General features: G+C 39.8%; 1 protein-coding gene across 7 annotated transcripts in view; it reads left to right on the top strand.

The window, feature by feature from the left end:
• SMYD3 (SET and MYND domain containing 3) overlaps positions 1–22,910 on the top strand; it is a 783,945-nt gene that overhangs the window by 747,821 nt on the left and 13,214 nt on the right. For all 7 annotated transcript variants that reach the window (XM_064276780.1, XM_064276777.1, XM_064276778.1 and 4 more), the window contains one exon: positions 15,717–15,825. In XM_064276780.1, the coding sequence (XP_064132850.1) occupies positions 15,717–15,825 (109 nt within the window). The remainder of the gene's footprint in view (positions 1–15,716; positions 15,826–22,910) is intronic.

The raw sequence follows: 22,910 nt of genomic DNA, 5'->3' as shown, positions 1-22,910 counted from the left end.
CTTGCAACTAGTTACCATGTATTTATTTAATGAGGCTAATTTGTGTTTGTATGTAGTTCTGTAGTCGTATACACTTCCGAATGCTCTCCCATCTCTTTTGTAATCATCCATCTTCTACCGCCTTCATTCCAATTTATCTGCTGTGCTATACCGCTTCCCAACCCACCCTCTGTGCTCCTTAATCTGAAATAGACATTTAAAATAAGCAAAAGGCTCTTTTGTTCTTATCTGATCTGAGATTCTTTCTAACAATGGATGATGTTTCAAATAGCTCTCAATAGTTAAGCCTGTGAGAATAAGAAAACCCTGTCTTTTGAGCAAAGGACCTGCTTGGTGGAAATTTTTAAAAGAAGCAGAAATGTGTTTTTTTGTATAAGGAAATGATCCTATTCATTTTAGGAGAGAAAAGAAACCCAAGAAAAGTCTCATTGCAATGAGACAAAATCTCTTTGTAGTGTTACAGAGCCGTTGTAACATGTGGCGAGAATGCATCAGGCACTGTGAATTTTTCTCATACTTAAGTGGTAAGATGGGGGTATGTGTGTATGCAGATCCATCTTTCTCAATGTGTGGGCCAACAGCACATATCATGATGAAGCAGGAGTTGAGGGTTCAGTCTGGAGCTGGAACCTGACTTTGCTCACTGCAGGAAATATGTAAGAATTCATGACCCTGACCTCCCTGTTACCCTTTTTGGGGAAAAGCATCTCTCCAGACTAACCATGTGGATTTATTACGGTCGTGGTAAGAAAGAGTTCTCCCTGTGCTGAGATGGTTTCTTGGGCAGTATGACACGCCTTTGCCTTTGCTCCCCAGTGTTAGGACATTTTTTTTTTTCTCCCTTAACTAACAAAAATGTATCATATTACAAATAGAGCTACCACAAAGGCATAACTTCCATACAACAGCTGCTTTAAATTACATAGAGCCTAAGGAACATCAGATGACTCTGCCTTTTCATGCCTCCTTACCCTAGTTACCCATGGTGTGAGATGCTGAGTTTCTACACTTGATTTGAGACCTAAAGTGAGGCCTCTTACTGTTGAGTGTGAGTTGCTGCTACTTCTGCTGTTATTCTAGCTAACAAGTCAATATCTGTCGGATGTCTTGAAATAGTGTGGAAGGCCATTGTATGTAGCATTTTGTTTCTATATAAGACTCAGAATGTAGTAAAATTTTCTATAACTTGAAGCAGCTATCTACCAGTATCCACAGGGTTTTTTTTCTGAATGTTAAAAGGTAAGTCCAATGCCCTACTTTTTTAATTATAAAAAATTTCAAACATACATAAAAGTAGAATATAATGAACCTTCAGATATCCATCACCCAGAGTTCAATAATTATAAAGATTTAGCAACACTTACTTGAGGCCTCTCACCTTTCTCCCCCTCAGTTGAATTATTTTATCCTTTCTGCAGTTCTTGGCATTTCAAATCTGTGACTTGATGTCTTTCATTAGTTTTGAAAACTCTCAGTCATTGTCTCTTCATATATTGCTTCTGTCCGAGTCTCTCCTCTTATTTGAGATTCCAGTTATATATTAGACCTGTGCCCCTCTTTATTTTCCATTCCATTGTCTCTCCATGCTTCACAATGGATATTTTCTTTTGACCTATCTTCCAGTTCACTCATTCTTCAGCTATAACTAATGTGATGTTAAACTATTGCATTCTTAATTTGTTTTCTATTTTTTAGTTCTAGAATTTCCATTAGTTATTTTTACATAAATTCTATTTTCTGCTAAAATTCTTTCCTATTCTTAAATTTTCAAACATATTACAGTTATTTTAAAGTCTATGTATGACAACCCTAATATTTGGGTACCTGTAGGTCTGTCTCATTGTTTGTGTTTTTCTCTTTGTTTTCAGACAGTTCTTGTCTTTCGCATGCTGGGTTTTAATTTTACTGAATATAAGACATTGAGTAGAGATATCTTGAGGCTCAGGGTGACATTATCTTTCTCTTCAGAAAGGATTTATTTTTGCTTCCGGCAGTCAGGGTAAAACATCATCTGAATCCAATCAGGGTTTGATCTGATTCTTTCTTTTTGAGGACTGGTCTAGTTCTGGCTCACCACTACTCTAGTTTGCAGCCTTTAAAAAACCCATGAAACCCATTGCCGTGGAGTCAACTCCGACTCATAGCAAACCTACAGGTCAGAGTAGAACTGCCCCGTAGAGTTTCCAAGGAGCGCCTAGTGGATTTGAACTGCTGACCTTTTGGTTAGCAGCCATAGCACTTAACTACTATGCGACTGGGGTCTCCCTTTAGGGATCATGAATAAAGGCCAAGGAAGTTTACCAGGTCTCCTTCATATCCTTGTTGAGCCCTGAACTCCAATTTCTGTCTCCCCCTATCTGTAAGAATCGCCAAAACCTCTGCCCAGCCTTTTTTTTTTTTTTTTTAAGTCGACTTTAAAATCAGCAAAGCGAAAAGTGTCATCAAATGTAAGGCTCACCTTCCTGAGCTGCTCTTTTCACCAGTCTTGACTCTTCAAGGCCTCACTGCGTCAATGGCTCTTTTGTTGTTCTTAGCAGGGAGGTTGGTGTGAAATATGCTAATCCACCATGGCTGGAAGTAGAAATTCTGCTGAAGAAAATTTGAATCAAATTATAGACAATGCATTATTTAATTTATATATACTTCAGCCTGTATTTCTGAAATATGGATATTTTCTTATATAACCACAATGCTGTTTCATATTCAGACTTCCCCAATTGTCCCAGAAATGTATTTTTATAGTTGTTTTGTTTGAATTAGGAACCATGTACGGTTCACATTCCATTTAGTTGTTATAGTTCTTAAATCTCTCAATCTAGAGCATTTGCCTCCTCCTGTGTCTTTTTTTTTTTTTTTTCCTTAATGCCATTGACCTAGTGAAGGTCTCATATCCTGGATTCAGCTGGCTGCTTTTACTTGCTCCTCTATCACTAATTTTTCCTATAATGGGCTTGATTAGATTCAGGTTCAATTTTGGGGTGGGGAGGAGGGAGCAAGGATGCTTTACAGGTGATACGAAATAATTCCTATTTTCTAGGATCACATCAGATGACACTTAATGTCTGTCCACTTTAGTGATTGATCAGTGAGTTCAGGTAGTACCTGCCTGCTCCACTGTAATATTCTCCATCATCCTTTTGTCTAATGATTCCATCTAGTAATAATTGTTGCCTGGATCACTTATTTCTTCCGGAGTTGAAAAATGGTGATTTTTCTAATTCCGTCATCATTCCACAATTATCAGCTAAAATTCACTAACTAGAGCTATTTGATTACTCTGAAATAGAATAGAGCAAGCTAAGCCCTCTGTTTAAGTTTAGTAATGTGTTATATATTCCTTACAAAAAAAAAAATCCTGAAAAAAAGTTTTTCCTGCCCAGTAAATGCCAAAGCTGCTAGCTACCTGTAATGAAGCAATATGATGGTTTGATTTTTGCATCATGTAGAAAAAACCTCAGTGAGGTCAAACATAGGCCCTGCCATGATCTTCTTTTTTTAAATATTTTAAATTCTGGTAAAATATACATAATATAAAATTTATATTTTCTCCATTTCTAAGTGTATAATTCATTAGGTATATAATTTAATTGTATTAAGTATAGTCACAATGTTGTACAACCATCTCCACTATTTTTAGAACTTTTTCATCACCCCAAACAGAAACGCTATGCCCATTAATAATTCCCAATCCGCCCTTACCCCCAGGCCATGGCAACCACTGATCTACACATTTGCCTATTCTAGATATTTCATATAAGTTGCTGTTAGGTGCAGACCCTATATGAATCGGAATCGACTCGACAGCAGTGGGTTTTTTGATGTACAACAGAATGAAACACTGCCCAGTCCTGCACCCTCCTAACAATACTTACTATATTTGAGCCCACTGTGGCAGCTACTGTGTTAATAACCCATCTCATTAAGAGTCTTCCTCTTTTTTGCTGACCTTCTACTTTACCAAGCATGGTATCCTTCTCCAGGGACTGGTCTCTCCTGATAACATGTCCAAGTACATGAGATGAAGTCTTGCCATCCTCACTTGCAAGGAGCACTCTGGCTGTATTTCTTCCAAGACAGACTTGTTTGTTCTTCTGGCAGTCCATGGCACATTCAATATTCTTCACCAACACCATAATTCAAAGGCATCAATTCTTTTTTGGTCTTATTCATTGTCCAACTTTCGTACACATATAAGGCAATGGAAAATACCATGGCTTGGGTCAGGCGCACCTTAGTCCTCCATAGTGACATCTTTGCTTTTGAACACTTAAAAGAGGTCTTTGGCAGCAGATTTGCCCAGTGCAATACATTGTTTGAGTTCCTGACTGCTGCTTCCATGGGCATTGATTGTGGACCCAAGTAAAATGAAATCCTTGACATCAGTCGTTTCTCTGTTTATCATAATGTTGCTTGTTGGTCCAGTTGTGAGGATTTTTTTTTTTCTTTATGTTGAGGTGTAATCCGTATTGAAGGCTGTAGTCTTTGATCTTTATCAATTAAATGCTTCAAGTCCTCCTCACTTTCAGCAGGCAAGGCTGTGTCATCTGCATATTGCAGGTTGCTAACGAGCCTTCCACCCATCCTGTTACTACATTCTTCTTCATATAGTCTATCTTCTCAGATTATTTGCTCATCATACAGCTTGAATAAGTATGGTAGAAGGGTGGAACCCTGATACACGCCTTTCTTGATTTTAAACCATGCAGTGTCCCCTTGCTCTGTTCGAACTACTACTTCTTTGGTTTATGTACGGGTTCTGCATGAACACAATTGTTCTGGAATTTCCATTCTTTGCAGTGTTATCCATAATTTGTTATGATCCACACAGTCAAATACCTTTGCACAGTCAATAAAACACAGGTGAACATCTTTCTGGTATTCTCTGCTTTCAGCCATGAGCCATCTGACATTGGCAATGATAACCCTCATTCTATACAAAATTTGTAATGTTGGGACTGACTTCATTCAGCATAATGGATTTTTTCTTTTTTTGTTGTTGTTGCTAAAAAACATACACAGCAAAACATATACCAATTAAACAATTTCTACACGTACAGAATTCAGTAACATTGATAACATTTTTCAAGTTGAGCCGCTATTGTCACCCTCCTTTTCTGAATTTTCCTTCCCCACTAACATAAATTCACTGCTTCCTATTTAACTTCTGGATTTGCTATTGTCAATTTGATCCCATAGAGCTAGTTCTTTCAAGGAACACAATGCTCAAGGCATACATTCTTTATTAATTAAGAATTAAGCTAAATTATTTTTTGGTTTAAAATAACTTTGGGGGATATTTTCGGTTTAAGGTTTAAAGATTATCTCTGGGCAGTAGTTTTCAGGGGTTTATCTGGCCTCAATAACTCCACAAAGTCTGGATTCCATGGGATTTTGAAATCCTGTTCAGCTTTTTTCCCCCTTTTGATCAGGATTCAATGGGATCATTGCTTTTTGATATTTTATTGTCTTTTAAGTGAAAATTTACATGGCAAATTTATTTCCAATTCAACAAATTGTATACAAAATGTTCCATGACATTAGTTGCAATCTCCACTGTTTCAACACTCTCCCCATCTCTGCCCTGGGTTTTCCATCTGGTTTTCCTACCCCATCCTGCCTTCTTATCTTTACTTTTGGCCAAATGTTTCCCTTTTGGTCTTGTATAATTGTTCTTTTTGGTATTATTTTACACGCAAGGGTGGGATCTGTTGCTTGGCTGGAAGATGGTATCCAGGAATGGCTGTAGTTCCAAGTCAGATGAGTGTCTTTGGGACATAATCCTAGGGGTTTCTCTAGTCTCTATCAAGCAAGTCAGTCTGGTCCTTTTTTATGAGTTTGATTTTTTGTTCTATATTTTTCTCACGCTCTGTCCAGGACCCTCTATTGCAATCCTGTCTCAGAGTTGTGTAGGTTGTACGGCATGAGGCCCATTACTCCTTTGGTCTAATTGCTCCCCTGAGCCTTTGGTTTTCTTCACTCTCCTTTATTCCAGACGGAAAGAGACCACTCATTGTCTCTTAGACTGCCATTCACAAGCTTTTAAGACCCCAGACGCTACTCAACCAAAGTAGGATGTAGAACATTGTTTTTATGCACTATGTTACGCCAGCTGATGTAGATATCCCTCAAGTCTATGGTCTTTACCCTTTAAGCCTAGTATCTTTGTTCTGGGAGGTGTTTAGTTGTACCTAAGAAGTTTCCATGACTGTGCCCTTGTGTGTTCAATATTGCCTATGCTATGTATGTAGAGATAGTCACAACCTTGCCTGTATCTGCAGGTGGGTGCACTCCCTTACACCCTTCTCATGCCTCTTAAGCACACCTCTCTACCTATGTATACCTTTGTAAATTATTGTTTAGTAATACTGGTGTTGCAGGACTGTCTATGTTACAGTAATTGCCGTAGTTGCCCTTTGACCTTGTGTTCCTTTCAGTGTCTTCCTCTGCCTTTGTCATGATGTGCTGAATTCCCCCATATAGTGTATTGCCTTTCCCTTCACCAACATTACCACGTGTCTTCCATTTAGTAGTTTACCCTCCCTGCCCCTCTGTCATGGATTGAATTGTGTCCCCCCAAAATATCTGTCAACTTGGCTAGGCCATGATTCCCAATATTGTGTGATTGCCCAACATTTTGTCACCTGATATGATTTTCCTATGTGTTGTAAATCCTACCTCTATGACGTTAAGGAGGCAGGATTAGCGGCAGTTATGATAATGAGGCAGGACTCAATCTACAAGATTAGGTTGTGTCTTAAGTCAATGTCTTTCAAGATATAAAAGGCAGAAGTGAGCAGAGAGACGGAGGGCCTCATACCACCACGAAAGAAGCACCAGGAATGTAGTGCATCCTTTGGACCCCAGGGTCCCTGTGCTGAGAAGCTCCTTGACCAGGGGAAAATTGATGACAAGGACCTTCCCCCAGAGCTGACAGAGAGAGAAAGAAAGCCTTCCCCTGGAGCCTGTGCCCTGAATTTGAACTTCTAGTGTCCTAGACTGTGAGAGAATAAACTTCTCTTTGATAAAGCCATCCATTGGTGGTATTTCTGTTATAGCAGCACTAGATAACTAAGACATCCTCCCAACCCTGGTAACTGTCAAAGAATATTTTTTTTGTGTGTGTAAACTTTTTGGGTTTTTTTTTTTTTTGTAATAGTGGTCTCATTCAGTATTTGTCCTTTTGTGACTGGCTTATTTCACTCAGCATAATGTCCTCTGAATTCATCTATGTTGTGAGTTGTTATTCTTTATTGTTGGGTAGTATCCACTATGTATATGTACCACAGTTTGTTTTATCCATTTATCTGGTGATAGGTGGTTTCCATCTCTTTGCTATTGTGAAAAATTATGCAACAAACATGGGTGTGCGTATGTTTGTCTGTGTCCCAACTCTTATTTCTCTAGGGTATATACCTGGGAGTGGGATTGCTAGATCATAGGGTATTTCTATTACTAGTTTTTTTTAAGGTAGTGCCACATCATTTTCCAGAGTGGTGGTGCCATTTTACATTCCCACCATCAGTGTATAAGAGTCCCACTCTCCCTAAAACCTCACCAGCATTTTTTGTTTTCTTTTTTGATTGGTGCCACTGATGTAAGGGTGTGATGGTATCTCACTGTTTTAATTTACATTTCTCTTTAATGGCTAATGATCACAAGCGTTTCTCCATGTGTTTTTTAGCCACCTGAATGTCTTCTTTGGAGAAGAGTCTGTTTATGTTCTTTGCCCATTTTTCAATTGGTTTGTCTGTTTCTGTTGCTGTTTCCTATACATTTTAGAGATTAGACCGTTGTCAAATATGTCATAGCCAAAATTTTTTTCCCAGTCTGTAGGTTCTCTTTTTACTCTTTTGAGGAAGTCTTTTGATGAGCATAAGTGTTTAGTTTTTAGGAAGTCCCATTTTTCTATTTCATCTTCTGCTATCTGTGTATTTTTAGTAATGGTTGGTATACTCTTTATGCCATGTATTAGGACCCCTAGGGTTGTCCCTATTTTTTCTTCCATGATTTTTATAGTTGTAGGTTTCATATTTAGGTCTTTGATCCATTTTGAGTTATTTTTTTGTGTATGGTATAAGGTATGGGTTCTGTTTAATTTTTCTACAGATAGATATCCAGTTTTGCCAGCACCATTTGTTAAAGAGACTATCTCTTCCCCATCTAATGGACTTTGGCCCTTTGTCAAAGATCGGCCATTTATAGGTGGATGGATTTATGTCTGGGTTCTCAATTCTGTTCCAGTGGTCTATGTGTCTGTCATTGCACCAGAAGCAGGTTGTTTTTACTACCGTGGCTGTGTAGCAGGTTCTGAAATCAGGAAGGGTGAGGCTTCCTACTTTGTTCTCCTTCAATAATGCTTTACTTATTCATGGCCTCTTTCCTTTCCAAATAAAGTTTGTGATTAGTTTTTCCATCTTGTTAAAGAATGCTGATGGAATTTGGATTGGGATTGCATTATATCTATAGATCGCTTTGGGTAGTATTGACATTTTCACAATGTTTAAGTCTTCCTATCCAAGGCCTATAGGGTCGCTGTGAGTCAGAATTTACTCGACGGCAACAGTAATGGTATCCAAGGCCATGGTGTATTTTTCCATTTACATAGTCCTTTTTTCGGTTTCTTGCAGTAGTGTTTTGTAGTATTCTTTGTATAAGTCTTTTACGTCCCTGGCCAGATTTACTCCTAAGTATTTTATTTTATGGGAGGAGGGGCTATTGTAAATGGTATTGTTTACCTCATTTCCTTTTCAAAGTTCTCAGTGTTGGTGTAGGATTGATTTTTGTATGTTGATCTTGTATCCTGCTACTTCGCTGAATCATTCTAGCAGCTTTCTTGTGGAGTCTTTGGGATTTTCTATGTATAGGATCATATTACCTGCCAATAGAGATAGTTTTACTTCTTCCTTGCCAATTTGAATGCCCATTATTTCCTTTTCTTTGCCTAATTGTTTTAGCTAGGACTTCCAGTACAATGTTGAATAAGAACGGTGATAAAGGGCATCCTTGTCTAGTTCCCATTTTCAAGGGGAATGTTCTCACTCTCTTTCCATTGAGAATGTTGGCAGTTGGTTTTGTGTGAACGCCTTTTATTACACTGAGGAATTTCTCTGCTATTCCTATTTTGCTGAGAATTTTTATCAGGGATGGGTGTTGGACTTTATCAAATGCCTTTTCTGCACTGATTGAGATGATCAAGTGATTCTTTTATTTATGTGGTGGATTACATTGACTGATTTTCTAATGTTGAACTATACTTGGTCTGAATCCCACTTGGTCATGATGTATTATTTTTTTGATATGTTGTTGAATTCTCGACTAGAATTTTGTTGAGAATTTTTGTGTCTATATTCATGAGGGATGTAGGTCTGTAATTTTCTTTTTTGGTGGTGTCTTTGCCCGGTTTTGGTATCAGGATTATGCTGGCTTCATAGGGTGAGTTCAAGAGATAAAAAGTGGTGGATGTATGTGTTTATTATGGTCATGTCCTTTGGTGGATTGACCCTTTAATCATTATAACGTCCTTCCTCATCTTCTATGGTGGATCTTGCTTTAAATCTGTTTTGTCAGAGATTAATATTGCCACTCCTGCTCTATTTTGGCTCTTGTTTGCTAAATATATTTTTTCCACCCTTTTCTTTTTACTTTATTTTTATCTTTATGTCTAAGATGTGTCTCTTGTAGACAGCATATTGATAGGTCTTTTTTTTTAATCCTTTCTGTCACTTTATTGATAGGTATGAGTTCACTGCTGACTTTTTTTTTTTTGACATTGGCATTTTGTTCTGCTTCATTTTTTGTGCTGAGTTCTTTTTGTTTGTGGACTTTCATTTCCTTCACTGTTGTTGGTTTTGTGTTTACTGAGCCTTTTTGGTTTTCTTCTTTTTTATTCTGATGAGTAAATTTGTTAATTTTCTTTGTGGTTACCCTAAAATTGACCTTTGTCTTCCTAAGTTTAAACCAGTCTTTTATTTCTTGATATTGCCTTGATTTCCTTTCCACATCGAAGTTCTATTACCATGCCATTTATTTCCCCTTTTTTGTTTTGAACTTGTCATTTTTGACAGATCAATACCTCTGGTTCCCCGTTTTCAGTCTTTTAGTTTTATTTTGTTTTTGTGATTTCTTTGTGAATTGGTATCTAGCTGGTACTGTCATATGTCCTTAATCTCAGGTTGTTGTCTTATGTTGTTGGTTCTCTGTCCATAGGATGCCCTTTAATATTTCTTGTAACGTTGGTCTGGTTTTTACAAATTCCCTTAGTTTCTGTTTATCTGGAAATGTCATAATTTTGCCATCATATCTGAGGGGCAGTTTTGCTGGATATGTAATTCTTGGTTGGCAATTTATTTCTTTCAGGGTTTTATATATCCCATTGCCTTCCTGCCTACATAGTTCTGCTGAGAAGTTAGAGCTTATTCTTACTGGTTCCCTTTTATAGGCGATCTTTCATTTTTCCCTAGCTGCTCTCAGGAGCCTTTCATTGTCTTTGGTTTTGGGAAGCTTGATTATGATATGTCTTGGTGCTTTTCTTTTGGGATCTATCTTGTGTGGGGTTCATTGTGCTTCTTAAATGGATATCTTCCTGTCTTTCATGAAATTAGGAAAGTTCTCTGCCAGCAAATCTTCAAATATTCTCTCTGTGATTTTTATTGTCTCCTCCTGTTTTGGAATCTTGATCACACATAGATTATTCCTCTTGATGTTGTCCCACATAACTCTTAAGGCTTTCTTCATTCTTTTTTTTTTTTTTTTTTATTACTGTTTCTCAAATAAGTTAATGTCAAGGAATTTGTTCCTATTTCACTGATTCAGTCTTCCATTGCTTCAGTTCTATTCCTATGTTCTTCCATTGAGTTGTCTATTTCTGACAGTTTGTTAATCTTAATTGTTTATTTTGTCATTTAGTTCTTGTTTTGTTTTCCTGAATTCTTCTATAGTTTTGTCTCTGCTTTCCTTGATTTTGTCTATGTATTCCTTGGTTTTGTCTGTGCTTTCCTCGATGTCTTAGAGGGCTTTATATTATCTCTTTTTGAATTCCTGATCCTGTAGTTTGATTACCTCTTCTTCCTCAGTGAGGTTTTCTGGTTCTTTATTTTGGCCCTTTGCTTGAGATGGGGGTGTCCTGGGTATGGGGTCCCTTACCACTTTTGATCAGGAACATGAGGCTAGCAGTTAGTGAGTATGTGCCCAGGCCCTTCACATCCACTGCAGCCAGCGGTCAGGACCTGCTCCTGACCAAGTGTGAGGAGTCAAGTGTCCAGGTTCTATTTGGGTGGGAGACCTCCCACCACCACTGCATGTCTCCACTGCCTTGTGCACACCACTCACCCCCAAGGCCAGGGACTGCCACTTGTGGGTATCTAGTTTTGGATCTTGGTTCCGAGTATGTCCATACAGTTTCTTATGGGACTGCCGCTGGATTGCCTCTGTGTTCCTCCCCTGGGGTCACTTCTGGCTTTGTCTTAAGATGGTCACATTGAGCCAAGGCAGTTGATAGAGCCCCCCCCCCCCTTTTGTGTTACTCCTCTCTTGCGGCGTTTGTTCAACTTTTCCTTCCAGTTGGTATTCAATTCTTTATCCTTCCTTTTTTGATGTTCAGGGTGCCAAGACTGTTGTCTGCATTTGTTTCACTTAGTTCTTCCAGCCTTTGCTATAAGGGGATGGTAAGGTGCATCTGACTGATCTGCCATCTTGGCTTAGCCCCTCGGCATGTTTTCAAGGTCCATCCATGTTATAGTATGTACCAGAACTTCATTTCTCGTTATGATTCCATTGTATATATGTACCGCCTTCTTAATCCATTCATCTGTTGATAGGCACTTGGTTGTTTCCACCTTTTAGGTATTGTGAATAGTGCTGCAATGAACACTGGTGCCCAAGTATGTGAGCCCCTGCTCTCAAGTCTTTGGGACATATACCTAGAGGTGGAATTTCTGGGTTGTATAGGGTCGCTATGAGTTGGAATCAACTCGACAGCAACAGGTTTGGTTTTTGTTTGTTTGTTTGTTTGTTTACGGTAACTGTATGTTTAACATTTTGAGAAAGAGAAATCACCAAACTATTTTCAACAGTAGCTGCACCATTTTACATCCCCACTAGCAATGCACAAGGGTCCCAATATCTCCACAGACTCACAATACTTGTTATTTTCTGAGTTTGATAATAGCCATCCTAGTTTCAGATCCTTCTGACTGTAGTTATTCCAGTTCCTGACTCTCAGATAGCCTTCCGTAAAACATGGCAGCAATGTCTTGGTGCTTATGGGTCTGAGTTAAAGCTAGTATGTGTTCTTCTCTTTGCTCTGCTTGTTTAAACACATTTCTTCCTATTCACTATTCAGCACAGATAAACATCAAAGTCAGCTTTTCCACTGTAGGCCCAGCATTTCAAAGCTTGTGCTTGCTAGCACTGAATTCATGAAAAGAAAATTTATTAACACCAAAACAAGCAGAATGCTTTGTCGAATGATTTTGCTATTATATGGCTTGCTTATATTTCTAGTAGAGGCATTTCTGTTTCTGAGTCTTGGAGTCAGCTTTGACCCCACTATACCCCAGTGCGTCCCCAGGTCCTGTTGCATCTGCTGTATAACTTCTTTTGCTTCAGATCCTTCTTTTCCATTCTCATCCCCACCATCCTACCTCAAGTTTCTTGGCCACCAGGTTCTGTCTTTTCCAATTGCCTCTTTCTCCTATTTGAATTAAATACTCTGAGCTGCCTTCAGTAGTGCCCCATTGCCTACAAGCTGAAGTCTGAACTTCCCAGCTTTGCATTTACACCTCTGCACTGCCTAGCCTCCAGCACGCCTCCTCACCCACTCTTCTCTTAGGCCAGCCAGATCTGTGTGCTCACTGGTCCCTCATATTCTGCCTCCATTACCATCAGCAGAGCTCCCCTGCCTTCCCATGCCCACATGCTTATCCCAGGATCCGGTCCACTCTTCTAGTCCATGCTCAAGCTCTGCCACTCCAAGAGACCGTCCCTGCTCATCACAGTCCCCAGTGCTCCTGGAATACCCACTGTCTGTGCCCATGGACTGGCAGGTCTCACACGCCTAAGGTAAATGATTAAATTTACCTCAGTTCTTCAATTAAACTTACGCTAACTAAGGGTGGAGGCTCACCCTGGATTCTCTGGATCCCTTCCAACATTGGCACAATGCTGGCATCTGGTAGGTACACTTGCTCTCACTCAAAGTCCCATGTTAGTCCTTGGCACTCCTCTGGCATGCCTGATTCCTCCTCTGGTTCAGGCTTTCATCCTGGCCTTGAGTTTTGATAGTTCTGTGATTGAAGACTACTCTCAAGCTCTTTTCTCTCCTGTCTCACATAGCAAAGTTGATAAAACCCTGGACCCTCAGTGGAGAACTTCTCCCAGGAGAAGTGAGCTTCACCAATTTTTCTCGGTGTGTTATTCCAAAAAGTAATCATGATTCTTAATCCATATGTCATTTGGGAGGCCCCAGAAACAAACCAGGGACAAGATCAGAACCCCTGCCAGAGCTATGAAACTGCTCCATAAATATTTATGTCGAAAGTCCCCTCTCACAGACACGTCCTCCTCATCCTCTCCTTATTAAACTCTACTTCATTTTTTAATATCTTAGGTGACCGGGGCAGGTATCTGTCATGGCATAATTATGCACCAATTTCTCTGCTGTCGTAGAACTGAAGATTTTCTTTCCTCCTGCAAACTAACATGACAGACATCCACTTAATGGAGTGATTATTAGTATAGAATTACTTTTTGGCCTTTAAATTTAATTATGCCACATTCATAACAATAAAATAAAATTCCAAATCCAGGTGTGCTTTTCAAGGAAAAGTGTCCAGAGCAATTACCTTCTGATAATGGCAGCGTGCACTTAAGCCTTTTGTCTAGGGATCTTAAAATCTCTTCCACACAAGTAGATAATGATATTCATTTTGTAAGGGGTGAGAGGTGAAGCGATTGACCTTGTGGCATACTCAGGATATTAAGTAAAGTCTAAAATCCAGGTGTCTCCTTTGTTTTTTTCTCTTCCCCTCCCCTTTTCAGTTCTTTAAAAGAAGCATGGCCAACCTTCTATTGATTTAAATACCTCTTTTTTTTTTTTTTTAAAGGCATGAAAGAAAAAAGTTTCTATATCAGATTTCATGGGGCGAACAGTTGAGGTTCAGGGAGAGGGAATGGTTTGCATATATGTGCACACATATCAGGGAATGCACATGCCTCTCCTGGTAAATCTACCTCGTCTCTGTTATACACACACACACAAACCAGATGCTGTCAAGTCAGTTCCGATTCGTGGCAACCCCAGAGTAGAACTGCTCCATAGGGTTTTCGAGACTGTGACCTTTCAGAAGCAGATCTTCATTCAGGCCTTTATTCCAAGTGCCTCTAGATGGGTTTGAACTACCAGTCTTTTGGTTAGTAGTTGTGTGCATAACCATTTGTACTGCTCAGGGACTCCTGTCTCTATTACGCAGTAAAGCTTAAAGGTGAGCTCCGTTGAGTTTCTGAATGAAAAGCAATTAGAACAGTTCCTGGCACATGGCAAGCCCATATAATGCTGGCTTTTATAATTATCTTATTGATGTCTACAGGCAGCATCTATAGTCTCTGGAGAAGCAACATTTGGAGGGTGTCTTTGATTGTGCTGTTTAACAGCTGGAATTGTACTTCCCAAATCTTTGGGAACCAGTTTAAATCCAATTTCCCTCCTTCAGAAAACCTTCTCAGGTCTAACCATCATCCACTTCTTATTCTTCATAACTCCTTTACCATTTTCTCAGTTCAATTCAACAAACATTGAATTGCATAATTCAACTAGGGCAGGCCTCACTGGGGCACTAACTCATATCCCATCCTGTAATATTTTTTAACTGTTGTATGAGTGTTTGTCTTGTGTCTAACGGGGTTACTGGGCCTTGAGGGAAAAGTACATAACACATACAGTGCAGTATTTCCCCCGCCCCAGGAGCAATGCTACGCATACAGCAGGAGCTCAGACAACTCCAAGAATGGGGGCAGGGAGGCCCAAAACCACCCATTTTGTTGACCAGTGGGCCCAAAACATAACCCTAGATCCTTATTCTTTGGTCCACTTCAGTGCCCCATTCTATTCTCTTGTATGTGAAAGAGGTCAAGTATGAGTTGAGTGCCCCCTACCTATAGGACGTCACGGAGCTGTGAGATGATTAAATAAATATACCAATGTCTATAAGAAAGGTTTTTTTTTTTTTTTATAAGAAAGGTTGCCATGATGAACTCTAGAATTGAGATTCAATCAAAGGGCTTTGCAGTTAAAGGAGAGGGGCAGGAGGAGAATCCAGAAATCCTTCATTCATTTACTCAACAAATATATAATAAGGGGCCTTCTGTGCCAGGCCTGTGCTAGGTGCTGGGCTTCACAGAAGAGGATAGGATTAGCACCTGGTCCTCCTCCCCTAATATAAAAACAAGATCCAAATTTTTGCTTCTCTTATCTACTGTTTATTGGAGAGCTATGCCAGTCTGTCATTTTTCTAATGCAGAAGGGATTCTGGGGAGTAAGAGACTAATGATGTGCTTATCCCCCTCAGTATTGCCTTCTCTTGGATGGCAGAGCTAATTTCCTTTCACTAGCTCATTAACATTCACAGCCAGGGTTTGCTTTCACTTTCATAGTCTCCTGATGAAATGCTTACTGCAAAGATGAAAGCTACTTACACTGTTTGCTTTTTGGTGTCTTCCAGGATTTTCTACCCAGGAAGCCATCCTGTCAGAGGTGTGCAGGTAATGAAAGTTGGCAAACTGCAGTTACATCAAGGCATGTTTCCCCAAGCAATGAAGAATCTGAGACTGGTGAGTTTCCCAAGATCTTGTATAGTTCTGCCTGGCAACCTTTTCATGGCTGTTGCTGGCCCTCATCTTTGTGATTTTTAGCATACACATGCACAAGGGTGTGTTTAACAACCAGCCCCACTCACCCAAAAAGAGGTCTTGATTTATATAATGTATGTCCATTTCTGTGGTGTGGTTGGTTTCACCAATGTGAAATCAACCAGTTTGCAAAAAATCATAAAAATTTAACAGTCAGCTCCCCTACACTGATACAAACCAGCTTCAAGGCACTACTGTACCTGTAGTCTACTCCATAGTGAACAAGTCACCCTTCTCCCTGCCTATGCACCTGCTGCCCATAGAACAAAGTCCAGATTCCTTGCAAGTCAATCAAGACTCTTGACAGTCTTTCTATATAGTTCTCCTTTGCAGACTCCATACATCCTTCCTCCGTCTCCACACACTCTGTGCAGGCTGTGCCACTCATCATTGCCCAAGCACCCCTGAAGTGCTCACACTTAGATCTTTACAAAGTCAAATGCCCTCCTCACCCTTACCCCTCTCCCAGCTGTACTCTACTGATCCTTTAAGGCTCAGCTCAAATGTCATTTCCTCCTTGTGTTCCCACAACCCTTTACTCACTGTCAGTGGAGCACACACATACACACACATCAGCCCCGCACCCCGGACACTGTGGAGCCCTTGTGTTTGTTGTTATATATCTTTATAACCAGTTCAGTGTCAAGTAAGGTACCTGGAGCTTAGTAAATATCTCTTATTGGAGGAAAGGAGGAGGAGGGGGCAGGTCAATACAATCCTGGCAATAAGTGCTGAGAACCTGAATGGGAGAACTGGGTCAGTGTTGGAATACATTGTTGAAGAGTGGTGTTTATTTTCGCCCTCTCAGTGAGTCTCCTCTGCCCGAGGGGCCCAGGGCTCTCTGCTGTCCTTGACTGCCCTTGGGCCAGCACTTAGTCCTGGCCTTCCACTAAGGCAGAGCTCCCTTCTCACCCAATCCATGGCCTTCCAGAATGAGAGCTCACGTGCTCATCTGGCCCTGATGCTGTGGGCTCTGTGGAGATCCCACACGTGGGGAACACTTGACACTTTATGAAATCCTCTGGGCGACAACGTCCTTTTCTACAGAAGAGCCTCTGTACAGGCATCCAGGGTCCTGCATTGGGGTTGTTCATGGAGGATTCAGGGACTAGCTGATCTCACATGGCAGCTACCTATATTTAGAGGAGAAAAATGACTGATGCCTAAAAAAAATTCTTAAAAATTGCTTTCCCTTAAGGCTAGTTTTTGTTACATGTTAACCATGTTGCCTTTTCCTGATCTCTAATTGAAAATAGCCACTAGTTGAAAGGAAGCACACTGGAGTTTACTGGAGGCACACAACTCTTCCTGCTCTTTTTACCTTGATAGACATCTTTACCCAGACCTTTGGAAGAACACCTACCAGTCTCTTATAGTCGCAGGGGGAGCTTTCCCGTTCTGGTCTGTCTGATAATTGTCAGCCAGCCAAATCAGATAGCAAATATTTATTGAGGATCTACTGTCTGAAATTTTGAACAGAAAAATAATATGGAGGAAATTTCCATGTTACGATGTACCCAACCCAGGCTCACCTGCAAGTAGGTGTTTCATAAGTGATCAGGTTAATCCCTTACATTTATATAGGACTGGGAAAGTACTAATTACTGCTTGTACCTGCATGATTTTATCTGGTCCTTATGACAGATGACAGCCCTATGAAGTCAGTGGGACAAGCATTTTCATTCCCATTTGAAAATGAAAGGGCTAAGGCTTGGAGACATCCAAGATTCTCCAAAGTCACACTGAGGCAGAGCCAGGTCTAGTTTGTTCAGTTTAATTCAGCACATGTTCACTAAATGCTTCTATTAATCAGAATAAGACCCAGTGTTGTCCTTACAATTTAGTGGAGGAGACAGACCTGTGAACAAGTCATTAAATCCAGGCTAGAATCCAAGGCTCTGTTTGTTCCCTATGGACTGGCTCAGCAAAATAGATGAGGTTTTTCTAGTAGGATTCAGTGTGTAGAAGTCCTTTCAGATCTATCTGGGTTGCTGATGCCAAGTCAGAGGGAAGTGTGGGGGAGAAATCAGAGGAGATTGGGGCCTTTTCTGTTCTTCACGTGAGGCTTTGGCCATTGCATGAAGAAGTCTTGAAGGAAACACCTAATACCCTCAGCTGCAAAGACAAGCCTTTTTGAACCCAGACAGACATGTAGGTATAGCTTTAGGGGATAACATGGGTGGGGCTGGGATAACATGGGTGGGGCTGATGGCGCTAGCCATAGCGGGCCCTTCTAATGAGTCTCTGATTTCCCCTGGTGCCTCCTTCCTTCTCTGTCATCCTCATCTCTTGTGAGGTTTCCTCACCTCCTCCAGGAGGTTTCTTTGATAATCATTTTAGCATCTCCTAATGGGAACCGACTCGACGGCACTGGGTTCTGGGAATCCCAAAGATCAGGTCAACCATCGCCCCTGATAGCCACCACATGAGAGACATTCTGGGAGCAGCATTGGAATACCTGTGATGAGACCTGAAGTTGTGGCCTTACCCCAAATCTCTTCTTTGACATTAGAAAAAGGTCACTGAATCTCTTGCCAGGTTCTGATTATCCACTAGGGAGCAAAAGTTCATCCTAGGCTGTGTGGTGTAGCAGAAAGAGCATTTAGATTTAGAGCCTGTAGGTTCAAGTTCTTGAGCCCTGGTGGCACAGTGGTCAAGAGCTCGGCAGTTTGAATCTATCAGCCACTCCTTGGAAACCCTGTGGGGCAGTTCTATTCTGTCCTATAGGGTCACTATGAATCGGAATTGACTCGATGGCAATGGGTTTTTTGTTTTAGCTTCCAGTTCCAGTCTTACCACTTACCAATTTTATGACTTGAAAACCAAAAACACCAAACCAGTTGCTGTTGATTCTGACTCATGGCGACCCCTTGTGTTCCAGAGTTGAAAACCCTGCACTCATAGGGTTTTCAGCAAGTCACTTAATCCCTCTGAACATAATTTTCTTACTTTTTAAGTGAGGATAATACCTGCCCCCATAGAGTTGTTTTGAGAATTAAATAAGATAGTGTGAGAGCCAGCTTTACCAAGTCCCAAGCATTTTGAGAATATAAAGGATTATAATTGTTACAGGAATCCTCGTTCTGATCATGCCCCCACTACCCAGTCTCTTTAGCACTTGTGCTTGTAGTTTGGGGTGATATTCTGATCCCTTGAACAAATTATGCAATATACCTGCTCCCCAGGAGTTCCCATCTGTGTTTGTCCCACTGAGAGTGGGAATTCCTCCAGGGACCCTGACTTATGTGCCTGTTGTGCCTCCACCTAACACTGACACACATGCCCCAAATACAGCAGATTCTGTTAAATATGTGTTTGAATGAAGGGATTTTTTTTTTAATGAATAAAGGACTTTAAAAGCCCCACCCTGGCCCTGTTCTTTCAGCTGTGTATGACTAACAGACCAGATCTTCTCGCAACCTCTGTTGAGTATTTGCTAGCAGAGGGACTGCCTGAACACGTCTATCTCTTTGCGAGCTCAGGCGACCTGAGTCTAGAATCAGGTCAGCTTCCTCCTGCAAACAGCACATCTTCCTGAGCTTCCTCAACACTCAGGGAGCCCAGAGAGGGGAAAGGGAGGACAGATACTCTTTGCCCTTTGAAATGGATGCGCTCTTTAGACTGGCACCCCTGGATATTCTTCTTTCTTGCCCTAGAAACCACTGAAATAAGGGAATGAAATAGCTTGAATCAGGGCTGCAAAGGCTGAGTTTGGAACAAAAATCAAAAAAGCTTCAGGAACAGAATTTGCTACAGATCCAGTTAGACCCCAGCCTCTCCAGGAAAGGAATCCACTTAGCCCAGCTCTAATTTGGTTTAGGTTTCCATCTTCACTGGGCTCGTTGGGAAATTCTTATGATTGCTGCCACAGGACAGTCCTGGGGTCCCTTCACGGCGCTCCCTCCTGCTTTCTCCTATCTTTAATCTACTTTTGTTTCTATTTTTTTCTTGGAAGGATTTTGTTTGCTACTAATTTGACTTCTTGGACCTCAAGGGCAACTGTTCCCATCTGGGCTATCTTGCCAAGGACCCTGTTTATTTTCCATGAGCTCTACGTTTTCCAGTCTCCCTCTTCCTGTCCCCAGAGTTGCTGCTTTGTTAGCAGAAGTCAGATAGTAGAAAGCCAGACATTTTCCTCCTCTAGAGCCATTTTTTAATCCAGATTTAGATTTCTTGCATTACAGTCTTAATTCCCATTTCATTTTGTTGAAGGATTTTACATTTGGGGGACCTTTTTAGCTTTTCTTGGGCCTGAACTTGGAGTGCAGGCCAGGCAGCTTCTGAAGGCAACAAGTCCTGGACTCTGCTCCTCTCAAGAGAGTTATTAGCTACTTTAGCACATCCAGGGGGAGCCCAAAGCCCAATCACACTTGTCTCTGTCTACTCCAGCTTGCACCCTGATTTCCAGCCCATTAAATTGGCTATATTTAGAATGTGCAAATTCTATTATTCTCATTTCTTTATCTATTACAGTGATTCTTAACCTCTTGAGGGTCATGCTCTTTCTTAGTAATCTGATGATAACCACCCACTCAAGCATACACATAGCATTTGTATATTTTGTGGGAGAGGGGACGTCAGGGACTTCCTGAAGCCTCGCCATGTACTTTCTAAGTGTCTCTATGTTAAAAAAAAAAAAAAAAAAACCTCTAAATGTGTAACAACAAACCTCAACATATGGGCAAGTGGGAGGGCATGTAGAGGTGCTGTGCTCTAATCATCACCAATATCCCTAAAGAGCTGCTTGGAAATCCCTGACTCTTATGTTTATGAATGTCCCTTACTGACCTCCAAATATAGAATAGTAATTTCAGGAATATGTTTCTGAACCAATGATAGAGAAGATAACAAAATGAATGGTGGGTAAAATGCAATCACAGTGATTAAGCCATATTAAAACAAGTAGGCATTTACCTGCCAAGACATATAAGCCCAATATTAATGAGGAACTGAGTGGGGAACATGGAATTATACCCCCACCAGGCAGTAATCAGGTATCATCCCCATGATCTGCTAGAGTGGTGTCAGAGGAAACCAGGTAAAAGACAAGGTTTAAATAAAATTCAGCCTCAACACAATACCCAAATGTTCAGATTTCAATAAAAAAAATCACTCATCATACCAAGAACCAGGAAGACCTCAAATGAATAAAGGACAATCAATAGATGACAAGAACAAGATAACAGAGATGTTAGAATTACATAACAAAAATTTTAAAGCAGCCATCATAAAAACGCTTTCAGTCCCCCTTTATTGGTAATTACTGTGAATGTAAATTGATTAAATGCACCAATCAACAGAGAGTGGCAGAATGTATATACATATATATTTTAAAAAAGGCCCCATATATATATTGTCCACAAGAGACATGCCTTAGGCACAAAGTCATTAATAAAATCAAAGTGAGAGAATGGAAGAAAACATTTCATGCAAGCAGTAGCCAGCACAGAGCAGGTGCAACAATTTTAATACCAGGCAAAATAGACTTTAAGTCAAAATCTATTGTAAGAGGAAAAGGAAGGGTACTATATAATGAAAAAAGAGACAATTCATCAAGAAGACATAACTATTATAGGTATTTATGCACCTAACGAGCCCCCAAATTTATTAAGCAAACACTGACAGAATTGAAGGAAGAAATAGCCAGCTCTACAATAGTAGTTGGAGTAGTTTGATAATGCATAGAACAAGTAGAAATAAGATTAATAAAAGAAAAAGAAAACCTAAACAACACTATTAACCAACTACTACACTAACAGACATACATAGAACACTCCATCCAGCAACAGCACAATATATATTCTTCTCCAGGACACAGTGAACATTCTCCAGGATAGACCATATGTTAGGACACAAAGCAAGTCTCAATAAATTTAAAAACAATGTATTTAAAAATAAATACAAAGCATCTTCTCCGATCACAAATGGAATGAAGCTAATAACAAAGGAAACTGGAAAATACACAAATACTTAGAAACTAAATAACACAGTACTGAACAACCACTGGGTAAAAGGCAAAATCAAAAAATACTTGATGTCAAACAAGAATGAAACAACATACCAAAACTTGTGGGATGCAGCAAAAGCAGTACTCAGAGGGAAATTTATAACAATAAACAACTATATTAAAAAATAGCAAAGATCTGAAATCAGTAGCCTAACTCTACAACTTGAAGAATTAGAGAAGAACAAACTAAACCTGAGGCTACCGGAAGAAAGTAAATAAATAAAGATCACAGCAGAAATAGAGAATAGAAAAAACAATAGAATCAATGAAACCATGAGTTTTTTTTTTCAAGATCAATAAAATAGATAAACCTTTGGCTAAACTGACAAAAAGAGAAAGAAAATGTAAATATCTAAAATTAGAAATCAAAGTGAGGACATTAAAACTGACCTCATAGAAATAAAAAGGATTTTAAGAGAATAATATGAACACTTATACACCAACAAATTATGTAACTTGGAAAAAATGGACAAATTTATTGAAACACAAACTACCTACATTGACTCAAGAAGAAATAATAGATATCAACAGACCATAACAGGGAAAGAGATTGTATCAGTAATTAAAAACCTTCCACCAAAAAAATAAATAAATAAAGTCCTGGACCAGAAGGCTTCACTGAGGAATTTATAGTAGAAATGAGCCCAATCCTACTTAAACTTTTCCAAAAAAATAGAAGAGGTGGGAACACTTTCAAACTCATTCTATGAGGCAAGCCATTATCTTAATACCAAAGCCAGACAAAGACATCACAAGAAAACTATAGACCATTATCCCTAATGAACATAGGTATGAAAATATTAGCAAACTGAATCCAAAAACATATTAAAAGGATTATACACCATGTCAAGTGGGATTTATCCCAGGAATGCAAGAATGGTTTAACATTAGAAAATTAATCAATGTAATACACCACATTACTAGAATAAGGGGAAAGAATGTAATCATCTGAATCAATGAAGAAAAGACATTTGACAAAATTCAACAGCCTTTCATGATA

Source organism: Loxodonta africana, chromosome 25 (genome assembly GCF_030014295.1).
Source record: "Loxodonta africana isolate mLoxAfr1 chromosome 25, mLoxAfr1.hap2, whole genome shotgun sequence".
NCBI classification, from domain to species: domain Eukaryota; kingdom Metazoa; phylum Chordata; class Mammalia; order Proboscidea; family Elephantidae; genus Loxodonta; species Loxodonta africana.
Note: the sequence above shows the minus strand (reverse complement) of the source record. Positions and strands in the feature narration are given on the sequence as shown.